The following is a 15,685-nucleotide window of genomic DNA, read 5'->3' on the forward strand; positions in this document are numbered from 1 at the left end:
TCAGAGCAGAATGTCCGGCACCTGCACCGCCGGCTGGAGCCAGACATGCTGCCACACTGCCCTGCAGGAGCACACAGCCCCGCCGTCCAGAGCGCTGCCCATGCGGTGGTTTTGCTGCGGGGGAGTGGAGGACAGCAGCGGAGGGGCCGGGGACTAGCCACCCGGGCCAGGACCTCAAGGACTGGGTAGGACAGTCCCGCGGGCCAGATGTGGCCCCCAGGCCGTAGTTTGCCCACCTCTGCACTAGAAGGTGGTGTTGAGTAACCACTAAAGTAATTTTATATCTAAGTGGCCCTTGGTTGGGCAGCATGTGGACACTTCTCATGTATAAACATATTAGAGAAAGCAGTGATGTAACCAAGTCTTCTGCAAAATGTTGCCAGCATTAGAGAAGAGCGTATGCATATAGTGGTGGTGGTAGGGTTAATCATATTTATAAAAATTTTAATTCAGGGTTTGTTTTTAGTTTTATTCCTAACCCACCACACAGCAATATAAATACTTGTCTCAATGGTTATGACCAAGAATTTAAATATATTCCTTACATACATAAATCCTTTACTGTACTGGTTGCTGATTTGTTCTGAAAGCATTTTAAGACAATATAACCTATATAAACCGTGCAACTCTCAGTTGTGATACCGTCACAAGCTAGAGTCTGTATCATAAAGGTGCACACAGCTAGCTAGTGTCGCAGGAGGTAAGGATCAGTTGTAATTTCTATTACAGTTTTGCTTTTATGGATTTATAAATACATTGTTTTAACTGATATTGGGATAAAACTGGCATACTAGTTGGCAGCGTAATTGCAATTTTTCTGCTCATGAATAGCTTGACTTGGTTAAACACTGTTTCTCAATATGTAGTAGAACAACTAAAAATAATTTTTGGTGCTGTCAGATTTTTTTGAGGACTCTGCTTTACCTAATTAATTCCTTGGTATTTTTTGTTGAAGACAAATTTTGAAAAATGGCTATTGGACAGTTTAATGTTTTTATCTGCGTTACAGAGAAGTTTTCATAAAATCACCACCACATTATTGCACAGAATACTATATGATCTGTATATTTGTCTGATTGGTGTAAGGGGGCTTTACTGTATGAAGACAGAGATAATTCAAGGAGAGGCTGATTACCCATAGGCAGAAAAGAGTAGAATGGCTTCAAATAGCCATCCAGCAACCAACAATTAAGAGACAGTGCAAGAACCAATCATTCACGTTGATGTCATACCTCTAACCCTCTGCTAAACTCACCGGAAAAGCTTGTCAAGACAGGGGTCCCATCAAGTAAACAAAAGAGAACCTAAAGGCCCTGGAAACTGAAACAGAGGGCTTCTCAGATGGGATTAAAAGTGGCGCTCTCTAGGGAAGGGAGAGTTGTTTGCAGGAGACAGTAAAGAGAGGCCTGCCTAGGGTTTCTAACACAGGATGACAAGTCTCTAGGTAAGACAGACCTGCGTATAGGCTGTTTATTGTTTTAAAAAACCCTTTTTTTCCCTTATGTTATGCTTTGTTCTTACCAAGATTAAACAATATTTTGGTTTGAGAAGGCTGTCTGGTCACTGTATTTACCACTGGTCACGGACTCCTAAAGAACTACAGGTACTGAATCTAGTCAGACCTGCCAGTTACGCACAATCGATACACAGGGTACTGTAGCCCAGAACCCTGTCTAAGAGTGGGAGAATTGCTTGGTTCCACCTCAGGAGAGGTAAAGGCGCAAGGTCTGAGACCTGATGTGGTGCACTCAGAGACTGGAGAGGAAAGAGAGGTGCAGCTAGCCCTGTATCCATGACAAGTGTAAATCAAGATGATTCCACTGAAGTCAATAGTTGCTCTGGTGTAAGTGAGATCAGAATCTGGCCCAATGTTCTAAAATGTTTTAACATAACAAATGCTGTAACACAGGGGTGAGCAAACTTTTTGGCATTGGGTTTTGGAAATTTTATGGAGGGCCGGTTAGGGGAGGCTGTGCCTTCCCAAACAGCCAGGCATGGGCCGGCCCCCACCCTGCTTCTCGCCCCTGATGCCCCTCCCCGGGACTCCTGCCTCATCCAACCCCCCCTGTTTCTTGACGGCCCCCCAGGGACCCCTGCCCCATCCAACCCCTCCTCTCATCCTGACTGCCCCCGCGGGACCCCTGCCCCATCCAACCATCCCTTCTCCCTGACCACCCCCAGAACCCCTGCCCCTGACTGCCCTCTGCCACCCCATCCAACCCCCCCTCCTTCCTGACTGCCCCCCCCGGGATCCCTGCCCCCATTCAACCCCCCTGTTCCCTGCTCTCTGACCGCCCTGACCCCGATCCACACCCCCGCCCCCTGACCACCCCTGCCCTCTATCCAACCCTCCCTCCCCCGCTCCCTGCCCCCTTACTGCTTGCCTGGAGCACTGGTGGCTGGCAGCTCTACAGCTGTGCCTCCTGGCTGGAGCCAGCCACTCTACTGTGCAGCACAGAGCACCGGGCCAGGCCACAGCTCTGCAGCTGCGCTGCTCCAGGAGTTTGCAGCCCTGCTGCCCAGAGCACTGTGCCAGCAGTGCAATGAGCTGAGGCTGCGGGGGAGGGGGAACAGTGGGGGAGGGGCCGGGAGCTAGCCTCCTGGGCCAGGAGCTCAGGGGCCGGGCAGTAGGGTCCCACGGGCTGTTGTAGTTTGCCAACCTCTGCTGTAACAAATCATGCCTAAAAGCCCACTATTTCCCTGTATACTTTAAAGGTATTTATCTGTGCTAATAACTATAAACAACAAATTTAGCCACTAACAAAAAATTGTACTGCTACTATAACAGGTCAAGTATGCCAATGAAGGAAACTCAACAGTTCTGATCAGTAACTTTATATAGAGACTGGATAAACCAAAGCCCATCTTCACTTCACCATCCGGTGTCCATGCATTGAAGTACACATTATGGTAAGCAAGAACCATCACACCACATTCTTTAACCCCTGCAGCACTTTACTGCCTCTCCATTAAGTTTCTTTGTTGAATTTGTTCATTTTTGCCAGTTTAACATGGACATTTAACCTTCAGGTAAGTTAGGCTTGAAATATAAGTTGTGTATAAATAAATAATAAAAACATTATTTACAAAAAGGTATTACAGTGAAAACAGTTATTGTTTTGGTTTTGAACATTCCCCTGAAATGCCTGCAAACTTTACAGCATTGTAGGAGAGCCAGAAGGTGAAACTGACCAGTCTGTTTTCATTGCCCAAGTTATACCAAATCCAAAAGGCAAACAAATTGAAATTTTAAAATCTAAAACTTTTTGTACTTTCATTTTTAATAAGATGTTATTAGTACCACAGGTACGGAAATGAGATTTTTTTTTAATTATGTGATTTTTAACCAGATAGGTTTTTTTCTATATATTTTTGCTCACTAAGCCAGTCTCTTCATTGTCAGTGAACACTGCCCTTACCTTCATGTGTGATTTGAGATTGTCCTTGCGTGCACAACGAAATGGACAGAGTGGACACTGATGACTTTTTAAACCTGTATGAATCACCATGTGTCGTTTCCAGTAACTCTTCCTCTTTATAACCAACCCACAGATTGGACACTGAAAAGGTTTTCCTCCTTCTTCTTCTGGGGCTTGGTGGAGGGAGAAAAGAAAAAGAAAAGGTCCTTTACAGCCACTGGTAGAATACTTTCCCCTCATACACATATCAAAATATCATTTTACAACTTTAGATTTTCATCTGCAAAGACAGACATAGTACTGGTTAAACACCAACGCCCAACAAAGGTTTCAATTCCTCTCCTTCCATATTCAAACCTCCCTAATCTAGTTATGCTCCCTCTTGAAAGCTGTAATTTAAGATTCATTTATCAAGTTAAAAGTCTCAAAAACTCATTAGATAGCCAATAGGCGATGCTACTCTTCCTCACCTGGCCCTATACTTCTCACAAACATCATTCGGTAGCCAAATTTCCTATCCGCTGCCAACTTGATCAGGGAAAAAATGCTTAACTCTTGATTTTAAAAGTGGTGAATTCCAGTATTTGATGGATAATGAAAAAATAAGATATTAAATACAGAATAATTCACACTTCTTAACCATAAACCATGCTGGTGTCATAAACCGGACACGCTCAAGGCCAATACTGAGTGTTTTCAGAATCCCTGCTGTTGAACTTGTTTACTTATGGCTCAAGCAGATGCTGCTGCTGCTTCAGTCATCAGGTGATTTTAGGGTCATGGGATTTTTTTATTCTTCTATCCTGTTTCTCTGGGTGTCAGTGCATTAAACCTACTGCCTTTTTCTAGACATTTGGATGCTATTTTGCACAGTATCATCCATTGTAGGAGGGAATGGCAACCAAGGCCCAGGAAATTTACCTACTAAGTATGGAATAATCACCAGGCTAAGGAGAAGGAGATTCTTTGACTTGACACAATTAAATATTCTGACATCTCACTACAAATGCCTCTGCCCATTACAAGGAAGTCTGTAGTATTGTCATTGAACTAGAAGACAATTTTTGTGATTGCTAAAAGGCAGTTTGATTATTTCCGAAAATCCAGAAGTCAGTAGTGTCTATCCTGCTATTTGGAATTATTTCCAGACTATTTCAGTTCATTATCAAACATATTCATCAGCTATTTTCTACCTGCAAGAATTCATGAAATTTAACATTTCCTGTGATTGGAAACCAACTAATAAAGCCTCCAGAATGATTTTGTAATGTGTTTCAGGATAATTCCTACTAGCTGGTAGGAGACAAAAATATAATTCGTCTGATTACATAGTCCTTCTGACCTAATCAACAAGCCTGAGAAAAAGAGTACATTTTCAATATGTGTTTTGCAGCTTCAGAAAACTTCATGAGTAGAATTTCTATCACACTCAATATATTATTAAATTGCTCCATCACTGCATCTCTGAAAAATCAGCAGAAACCAACACTATAATTGCTAGTGTTTCACTTTTTTCATGTCTTTCTTTATTTCTTTATAAAATGTAAGAGAAACTACAGAAATATATATTAGTAGCATTTTTTATTCATCAAGTAATTTCTTTCTATCATGTCTCCTTTTGAGTAACTGGTTATCATCAGAAGGGAATCAAAAATAAATGTAGCAAGTTCTGTCACCTATTTTCTAACCCATTAATAATAAGTCTATAAACAAGGTGGCTTACCAGCAATTTTGCACATTACTTTAGGCCAAACCCAGAACTGGAGTGAGTGAGTACAACTCCGCTGATAACAATGAGAATTCCTAATATACAGGAATTGTGTAATCCACCACAAAAATGCAGCCATTTCTGGGCTGGAACACAAGAGTTGCTTATAACACTACACAATGCTTTAGCATAGGAAGCAAAGAATACTGAGCCTGTGTTGCCTCTCACTTATACTGACGTAAAATCAGGAACAACTCCAATTAATTCTATGGAGCTACATGACTGTAAAACTGATGTGAGAGGAGAATCAGACTCACTGAATCCAACTGAAAATCAGGAAGAATGTTGTAGGTGTTCCAGGCAAAGTGTTATTGTTCAAATGGGAATGTGATCCAGGCATAGGGACTAACACTCATTCTTGCAAAAGTGGCATGGGATCTTAAACAGGGAGTCAGGACCAATGTTCCCTCTAATTTTTCCCATCCATGTGCGGAATGAATTTTGTTATGTGCACCAATATGGAGTTGAGGTGTAGCAGGGGCCGAGAGTTTTGGAGTGTGGGAGGGGGCTCAGGGCTAGGGCAGAAGGTTGGAGTCCAGGGGGTGAGGGCTCCGACATTGGGGTGCGGGCTCTGGGGTGGGGCTGAGATGAGGGGTTTGTGGTGCAGGCTTCCCCAGGGGTGCAGCAGGGAGAGAGGACTCCCCCCAGCCCTCTCTCCCCACAGCAGTCCCAGGACTGTGGCGGTGGGGAGGAAGAGGCGCCTCGCCCCACCGCAGCAGCCCCGGGGCTTGGCAGGGGAAAGGCATCTGGCCTCGCCGCAGCAGCGCTGCAGCTGGGAGGGAGAGGTGTCTGGGCCCGCCGCGGCCCCACATGCCCCAAGCTACCCCGCCACCACCCTCCACCTCACCCCACACCTCCACATACCCCCTATTTCCCACCTCACCCCACTACCATCTTCCAGGCGCACCTGTGGCCACACCCCTGAGTGCAGTGTACACTGCGTGGCTCTGCTAATTAAGTGCACGTCCCTTGGTGGCCTCCTGCATGGCCGCACATGCAATGCACTTTAGAGGGAACGTAGGTCAGGACTTCATTTTACATTTCATCCAAAAGACAGCAATACCAACTCTAAAATGTTTCATAACACCACTGCTACAGTGATTTAGTGGGTGCCACTTCAGTCTCTTTGTGCACCACCTTGAGATTTACTGGGCATCTCCCATCCAAGTAATGATCAGGCCTAACTAAGGTTAGCATGTTAGATCTGACAAGACCACAATCTGATGTGCTATTGCTCCTTATATACTAAAAAAAGTTTATGAACTCAGAGCTTACTTCATGCAGTAGGCCTGTTAAGCATATTTCCCCCTTTACTGCCTCCTTATTTTTTCCAATATCTAGTAGTTGATCTCAGTGACCATTGGCTATACGGATAGCTTCATTGCTGATGAAAGAAGCTGACTCATAATAACTGGAAGCAGACTTTCTTCAGCTATAAAATATATGGGAAAATCTGCCAATCAGTGCCTTCAGGGAAAATATGTTTATTTTACTGGCAACACAGGCATGTCCTCAAGAGAAGACCCACACAAACAGACAAAACTTTAGAAAATGAAATATTATATTATGCTTTCAGTGCCATAAAAACGTGGCTGCAAAAAGAATTACTGCCATAAAACCATGGCTGCAAAAAAGAATCAAAGGAATGTGAGACATTTATTTTCATAGCAAATACACATGATCAAGTGCCCAACTCAATATTTTAGAGGAGTACTGTAATGTCTACTGCTCAAAAGTCACACAACAGTGACCTCTTTCTGCAAGCTGTATGTCTCTACAGCAGAAAGAATGATTACAGAAAACAAAATTCCTTCAAAATCCAAATACCCTATCTCATTGCTTTTCTTGGTCCCTTATTTTCATTTGGTCAATTCCTTTCCAGTCAAAAACTAATGAGCATGTCAGAAAGGGAGCTAGAATTCAACAAAAATCTTTGTTATTAATCTATCGTGATAAAGTTTGTTTGGATGCCAGCTGAGGCTGGTGAAGGCCCAGTACATATAAACTGATCATATTTTTTATATATAAAGCAAAGGGAAATGATTGTTTCATGGTTACCAAGGCCCTGAGGTAACATGCTCCCATTACTGCCTTTCAGCATTCCTGTGTCTTAAGCAGAGTAGATGCTAGAGATTTCACTGCATCACAGCCAGTTTATGAATTGCCAGCACTGCATATATACTTAGACGCACTCCTCTTTTCCAAGGTGTACAGATAAAAATTCACAATTCGTTAGCCAAACATATAGAAGTTGGATTTTACTACAATAAAAAAGTTTCTCTTCTGCATTACTCTTCCTTATCAAGTAACTAATCATGTGAATGCCTTTTGCACATGCAGTAAATAAGCAGATAATATTAACATTTTTGGAATGGTGTAGTGTAGTAAATATAACTGAATCCTTGCTATTCCCTCTCTTTAAGGGCTTGTCTATGTGAGAAAGTTATACCGGTATAACATTAAAGGTGTGAATTTAAATGAATACATTTACACTAGTATAACTCCCCATGTGGACAGTCTTATTCCTGTATAAGAGGTTTTTTCCAATTTAATGTAAACCCCTTCCAAAGCAACGTAAGCTTACCTGAAAAAAAACCAGTTTATGCAGGAATAAAAGTGCCCACAAAACTACATCAGTTTAACTATACTGCTAAAACTGCGCCATGTAGACAATCCTTAACAAACTAACACCCAAACCTTTTATCTTGTGAAGGCTTTTGACCAGCTTCCTCATCCTAATTATCAAAATTTCATTGTTAGCAAAATAACACCTAAATTCCATGGAGATGTCCGTGGAAATATGAACATTTGATGCATGCAATTTTTTTAAAAAGAAATGTCAGTATGTATAAAAGAAAATATTTCTTATTTTGATATAATTACTCACATTCTTTCCTGATTTCTTTTGTTAGTAGTACTGTTTGCAATAGGCCTATATCTTAGAATGCTGACAGAACTAAGGGAGGAAGAGGGAGGGGGTGGGCCAAGAAGTATAAAGCGGGTTTTGTTGAGCAGAATTAGGAAAAAGCAGTTCATTTTCTTCTATTTTTCATGATAAAGAATTGTGAAAGAATGAACATGAGAGATTTGTTCGTGCTTCTGCAGAAAATTTTAATGAAAAGTGGCAACACAATAATATACTCTGGTAAATTAGGACAGGGTAGTAAGCGATTATACAAAAGTCCATTTGTGACACAGACAGCAGGAGGGAAAATTCTCCCTTGTCCAATATTTCAAAAGCACTGGTTTTGTACATGTTCACTGATACCATAAGCTCCCTAACAGGGATTCTTTGATCTTCCCCCATTAAATATTTCTTGTGTAGACCTATTCTGAACTTGGTGAGGAAAAAATACATTTGTATGGAATAAAAAAAAAATGTATTGAACTGTACACTCATTACTTTTCAAATATGGAAACATTTGTGAAGGTTTGATCTTCAAATGGTAGTTTAAAAGCTATCCTATTGTTTATTTTGTTCTTATTTTCATAATAGGTGGAAACAATACAAACCAGACCAGAAAATAAGAGTTAAATAAATCTAGAGCAAAACAAACATGCCTTACTTGACGGTTAAGATAAGTGTCCATACCTGTATTAGTGGGCTTAGAAATTCTTCCTTTAGGGACTGGAAGTAGCAATAATTCCAAAGACTGTGGTGGAGTTACTTTCTCTTGCTTCATCTCTGAAAGCTGCAGGGGATCCGCTGCAAGCAGTGACTTTTTCTTCTCAGCCAACAGGCTGCCCGCAGCCCTTGCAGCCACCTCCTTGAGTAGGGCAGCTGAAGAGGTCATTGAGGCTAGGGAAAGGAAAGAACTAGCTGGAGGTGGGTGGTCCTGCCCAGGAGTCATGCTTCTTTCACTAACTTTCTTTGATAAAGCCGCTAAGGTTGAGCTGGCAGACTGAGAACTAAAAGGTGAAGAAAAGGATTCAAATCTTATAGTATCTTCAGTCCTTGAAAGTGATTGGTCCTGAAGAACTGCGTTGGCTGCGGCTTTCAATTTCAGGATAGCTGAATCTGGGGACAAACCACAGGTGGTGGCTGAGTTTGGCAACCATTTACCTTGATTCCATATAAACCGATTACTTGCATTGTATTGATCATTTTGTTCCTGTTTCTCAGCAAGCTTTCTAGCAAGAACACTTAGCTGCTGGGCATGATGAGAAGGTGGAGAAAAGGAGAGATTTGAACGAACATTTACAGGGGACTCGACCTTGCCATTGACTGTAACAGCAGTGTCCAGCTTGAGAGAACCGGCCTCCAGAAGCCTTCTCAGGTTACTGCTCAGTGGCTTATTTGGGCCAGGAGGTTCATCTTCACACAAAGACGACACATCAGGAGAAAGGTGTTCTTTGCTCTGTAATGTGTCTCTTAAAGCCTCATTGTCAATAGCTACCAGCTCCAGCGTGTTGCTGCTAGGAGTTGCACTTCCCAGAGAAGTATCCGGGGAAGTGGACTGTGCCTGGATTCTATCCTCAAGAGATAACTTAAAGTTTTCCTGGACTTCTCCATATGATGCTTCTGATGGGGTCTCTGAAGAGTTTCCAAACCAGTGTTCTTCTTCACTAAGTTCACCTTCCACTTCCTCCTGTCTAGTACCATCTGTGGGATACCAAGAACCACAAGTTTATTTCCAAAATATGAATGTGTCCTTAATGCTAAGTGTGTGAAGCTCTCTTAATACCTCCAGTTCTCGTCTCACCCCAACAAGATTCTAATGAATGCTAGGGACAATTGCATCAGGGTGAACCCTAAAGCTGGAGCATTTTGAACAGTTACTAAACATTTGTCTCAAGTGCTTTCATTTGGCATCTGGACTAGTCAGAAGAGGTGGCTTTCAGGAAAAAAAGAATGAAAGAGTGGAATAATAAAAGGAAATAGTGGAATAAAAATGAAAGCTTGATGGACTTGTTATCAGTAAGTCCCTAAAAACTTGCTAAGTCAGTGTAACTGTACAATTGTAGTAAGGTATTTGCATGACCAGAGCATGGGCATCATTTATAGATGGCTATTATTTAAACCAACATGGTCTGCTAATTTCTCACATTATAATTTCAGTGGTGTAAAAGCAGTGATGTATTTGACCCACTAAATACTATATACGATACCTAAAACTCTGTAAGCTTAGTGCAGAGATGTCTTCAAAAGGCAGACCACGTGTTGAATCACTTATATTAAGAGTAGTTGCCTACAGTTATTTTAATCTTAGTCCAATCTGCACTGCACCCTATTTTTGAAAAAATGAAAATTTATTGCTGTAATACATGATGTTTCTTTTCTGAATAGCTGGGAGTAATAACACTTGAACTGCAAGCTAATGTATTGATCTTGCCAGCTATTTAGCGAGGAAACGTAACATACAACAAATTTTCTTGCAGTGGAGACATGCTTTAACAAAAAATCTTAAGGAAGCGCTAAAAGTTAAAACAAAGAACATACTAAATGGAATTTTGTTTTATCAAATGAAAACGGTTTCTTTCATACAGTTAGCCACATTTTTTCTTGACAGGTGATTCCAACATATCTAGCCTCTCTCTGGAGAGCTGACTGGCAGTGTTTAAAGTGTGGTGACCCTGGATTGCTCTTCTTCACAATGGTTATTCAGAGAGATATAGATGTGACTAAAGATTTTTGTCCATCTAGCTGGCCAATCAGAATGCTGCAAAGAACAATAGCAATGTTAAAATTAAATTTATCTTATCTCCTCTTGCCACGTACCTTTCTCACATATCTTGCTTTTAGACTGAATGTCCCACAGTATGAAAGAGTCATAGGACTCATACTACAGCAAGTCAACAAAAGGATTTAAAAAAATATGGACACTACTATTACGATTTTATGGTACATACTGTATATTCCCTGATTCCTTATTCATTTCCAACAAGTTAAAAAAAAACTTTAGATAGCAGCTGATGAACAAGTAATAATTAATACCTAGCACTTATATTGCACATTTCATCCACACATGCAGCCTCAGCTAACAGATATTTAAATAAAACCTGCCATAGAAAATATATGAAGCGAGAGTTCCTCCTCCTGTTCCACTCTACTTTAACTACTGCAATGTGGCTGCCTCCAGATCCCAAACTTGCCTCCAACAGTGGAGAGAAAGTTCTTCCCCAGTATCTCTATCCCCAACACCAGCTTGGATTTTTTACCCATCAGCTCCTTAGTCCCCTGAAACAGGATCTCTTCTAACTGCTGGCACTGTTCTAGTTCTCCACTTCTCAGTACCTCCCTACAGCATCAAGTCCTCTTTACTTTAAGGCTAATGTTGAGAGCTGGCATCGAATCCTATCATGAACACAGTCCAACTTCCATTTAAACATTAGTGTTTTGGTTTTAAAGAAGCTGTATGAAGCCTGATGGTTTTGTATCACATGGGAGCAGGTGCATGTTGGGGAGGAGTTTAGTTCATATGGATTCATGCCCCCCTGTGCTTAAGCAAAGCTGAAAACTCAAAGAAACACACCTGAACCCACCAACTTTCCTATGGTTTCAAATTAAATCATAATCCGCTCTCCAGAATCCAGGATGTTCATTTGACAGTTGGAGCTGGTCTGCTTGAACTGTGTGTCATCCACAGGGAGCCTATCAACAAACTCTGGCTGTATTTTGAGTTTGTGTTGGACAATTTGAACAGCACTATTTGAAAAGACACAAGATTTTCTCATAATTATATCTGACTCACTGCTTATGAGGAGTCCTGGAAAACTTGGAAGGAAAATATATTTCCTTACTGAATTTTTCCATCATATACAGGCTATACATTGTTACTGCAGGGATACTTATGAGCATAAGGGTTGGTATTGAATTTTTTTTAATTAGAAAATTAAGTTCTAGTCTTGGGGAGTATAAATCGCCTAGACTTTGCAAATGGATAAGTTAATGAGAATTTGGCCGAAAATGTAACGTAACTTCAGTGGGAGCAGAATTTGGCTGGAGCATCTCACTAACTTCTATGTAAATTATCCAACAATTGTTCAAGTTTCTCTTGTCAAGGATTATGGGGCTGATCCTGTAAAGACTCTTCTTTGCTTACTCCCATGGGAGCTCTGTACACATAGAGCATTTGTAGGATTGGTCCTTGAATTGTTTGTCAATATTTGACCATCAGTGGAAGTTGTAAGTACTCAGCATGTCTCAGGATTACATCTAGACAAATTGCAGAATTGGCCAAAAGAAATCTGATGAGGTTCAAAAAGGACAAATGCAGCGTCCTGCACTTAGGACGGAAGAATCCCATGCACCGCTACAGGCTGGGGACCGACTGGCTAAGCAGCAGTTCTGCAGAAAAGGACCTGGGGATTACAGTGGACAAGAAGCTGGATGAGAGTCAACAGTGTGCTCTCATTGCCAAGAAGGCCAACGGCATATTGGGCTGTATTAGTAGGAGCATTGCAAACAGATCAAGGTAAGTGATTATTCCTATTCGACTATTCGACACTGGTGAGGCCACACCTAGAGTACTGAGTCCTGTTTTGGTCCCCCCACTACAGAAGGGATGTGGAAAAATTGGAAAGAGTCCAGCGGAGGGCAAAGAAAATGATTAGGGGGCTGGGGCACATGACTTACGAGGAGACGCTGAGGGAACTGGGGTTATTTAGTTTGCAGAAGAGAAGAGTGAGGGGGGATTTGATAGCAGCCTTCAACTACCTGAAGGGGGGTTCCAAACTGGATGGAGCTAGGCTGTTCTCAGTGGTGGCAGATGACAGAACAAGAACCAATGGTCTCAAGTTGCAGTGTGGGAGGTCTAGGTTGGATATTAGGAAAAACTAATTCACTAGAAGGGTGGTGAAGCACTGGAATGAGTTACCTGGGAGGTGGTGGAATCTCCATCCTTAGAGGTTTTTAAGGCACGGCTTGACAAAGCCTTGGCTGGGATAATTTAGTTGGCGTTGGTCCTGCTTTGAGCAGGGGATTGGACTAGATGACCTCCTGAGTTCTCTTCCAACCCTAATATTCTATGATTAGAGGACAGAAATGAGTCAAAGTACATCCTAAACTTGCTAACAGTGTTAAAAATCCAACCAAATACTTCGACAGCTGTTGCCACTGATTTAGCTCAGTATGAGGCATGTTTCGGAAGAACCCCAAATATGTGCAACAGTAAAAGTGCCAAACCCTCTTTACTAACTTATTTACCTTGTAAAAAATATAGTGACACTCTGCTTTGAGAGGAAATCAGATTCAAAGGCAAATCCTAATGACCAGAAATAATGACTAGGTAAATTCATAGAGAGAGTTCAAAAAAGAACTAGATAAGTTCATGGAGGATAGGTGTATCAATGGCTATTAGCCAGGATGGGAAGGGGTGGTGTCCCTAGCCTCTGTTTGCCAGAAGCTGGGAATGGGCGACAGGGGATGGATCACTTGATGATTACCTGTTCTGTTCATTCCCTCTGGGGCACCTGGCATTGGCCACTGTCGGAAGACAGGGTACTGGGCTAGATGGACCTTTGGTCTGACCCATTATGTCCGTTCTTATGTTCTTACGAAATTATATTTTATGATTCTACCCTATGGGTATTTTCCCTTTTTATTTAAAAGTATCAGTATATTAGAATTTGCTGATTTGCTGTGGATATTACACAAGCTTCAATTTTTTTTATTTTTTTTTTTTTTTTAAAAAAGGACATTTCTGAAAACTAAAAAAACGCCAGTCAATTATGCCTTGGACTTATCCAGCCTAAATCAACTGCTGGAATTGTTTCTCTGGCACCAACACAATACATGCTTGCCACACAGGAGAGTGAAAGGCAAGGGAGATGAATGAACTAGACGTAGGGTAATATAGATGTCAGAGAGTCCAGGGATGAGGAGGATGCAGTACAACACAGGCCAAACAGAAAGCCTGAACAAGCTTTAGCTGTGTGGATAGAAATAAATGATCAAACCACAAAAATGTTACAGAGGCAGAATGGGAAAACCTAGACACAGTTAGGAAAAAGGAGGCATTGAATGACTTCCAGATTATCAGCTTGAAGATGATCTGGGAGGAAAACTAAGGAGAGTGGGAAAGGAAAAGAAGTGGAATCAGGAGAATATGGTGTCATGGAAGAGCAAGATTTTGAGAAGTCAGGTATTGTCAATCAGTGTCAAATGCAGCCAGGGGGTCAAGGAGGATGAAGGAGCAGAGGACTTGAAATTTAGCCAGTAAAAAGTCGCTGGAGACCTTGGACAGAACAGTGTCAGTGGAGTGGAGAGGACAGAAATCAGATTGGAGGGGATCCAGCATGAAATTAGTGTAGAGGAACTCAAAGCAGTGCTTGTGAACAGCACATTCAGTGGGTACTATATCAACCAACAATGGAATTGTAACTCAGAATTTAATACAAACCTGAAAATTAGTATTGCCAACTTTCAAATCGCACAGAACTCTGAGCACCCTTGCCCCACCCCTGCCTCGAGGCCCTGTCCTGCCCCTTCTCTGAGGCCCCATCCCTGCTCACTCCATCGCCCCTCCCTCTGTCACTCGCTCTCACCCACCCTCACTCGCTCACTCATTTTCGTTGGGGTGCGGGCTCCGGCTGGGGCCAGAAATGCAGAGGTCCTGGCCAATGGGAGCTGCAGAACCGGCGCTCAGGGTGGGGGCATCACGCGGAGCCTCCCTGGCCGCCCTTGCAGGGAAATGTCACCCTTCCTGGTAGCTGTGCGGAGCCAGGTAGGGAGCCTGCCAGCCTTGCCAACTGGACTTTTAACGGCCCAGTCAGCAATGCTGACTGGAGCCACCAGGGTCCCTTTTCAACTGCGTGTTACAGTCAAAACCGGACACCTGGCAACCCTACTGGAAATATATGGAAGAAAATAATGGGAAAATAATGGCTCTGTCAGCTTTCCTAATACAGTACATATCTGTACCATGTAAATAACTTACCTTCAAATACATTATTTTTAACTCTGAAACCCTTCCCTCCCCCAAAGATCACATGCTAATTCTGCGTCACTTTTGTCTGCGTGCCTCTGGCTGCCAACTCCACATGAATCTTTGTTAGTTTCACACCAAGATGTGATAGAAAGTCAGCAACCCTACGTCTAAAGAATAGTAGCTGTGCAACCATATGATAAAAAATACCTGGGAAGTTAATTTTACAGAATCCCATAAAAGTTGTCCAACCCAGCCCAAAAACCTGCCGACTAACTTTTTATTATTTGAAATGCTGAAAAAGGCTGCCTTTTAACCAGTTAGAATAATAAAAGCTATTAGGCAGTTTTGGGGGTTGAGGAACTTTTATGGTTTTCTGCACTGACTGGACTGTACCAATCTTGCAGGGACTGCTATGCAGTGGGGGATACATTCCCACTGAAGTTCCAGAAACTCCCCTCCACAGAACGGCATTTACAGCAGTCTCGGAATAGACTATACATTCAGAGTACTAGAATGCCGATTTTTCCACAGGGATGCTGAAGAAAAATCATGATTTTAATAAAGGCCTGCCATAGCTTCTGTACTACATTCACAGCACCAACTAAAACTGAAAAGACACAGTTGCATAA

The 15,685-nt window shown here is 42.1% G+C and overlaps 1 protein-coding gene across 6 annotated transcripts in view; it reads right to left on the reverse strand.

Moving 5' to 3' along the window:
• The window catches only part of ZNF827 (zinc finger protein 827), a 162,940-nt gene that overhangs the window by 129,787 nt on the left and 17,468 nt on the right, over positions 1–15,685 (reverse strand). For all 6 annotated transcript variants that reach the window (XR_007356237.2, XR_012668099.1, XR_007356239.2 and 3 more), the window contains exons 2-3: positions 8,780–9,790; positions 3,420–3,592 (exon numbers count right to left, since the gene is read on the reverse strand). Coding sequence is in view for 3 of the 6 variants with exons in the window: in XM_048846963.2 (XP_048702920.1) it covers positions 3,420–3,592; positions 8,780–9,790 (1,184 nt within the window). In the remaining 3 variants the exon portion in view is untranslated. The remainder of the gene's footprint in view (positions 1–3,419; positions 3,593–8,779; positions 9,791–15,685) is intronic.

Source organism: Caretta caretta, chromosome 4, assembly GCF_965140235.1.
Source record: "Caretta caretta isolate rCarCar2 chromosome 4, rCarCar1.hap1, whole genome shotgun sequence".
Classification (NCBI taxonomy): domain Eukaryota; kingdom Metazoa; phylum Chordata; order Testudines; family Cheloniidae; genus Caretta; species Caretta caretta.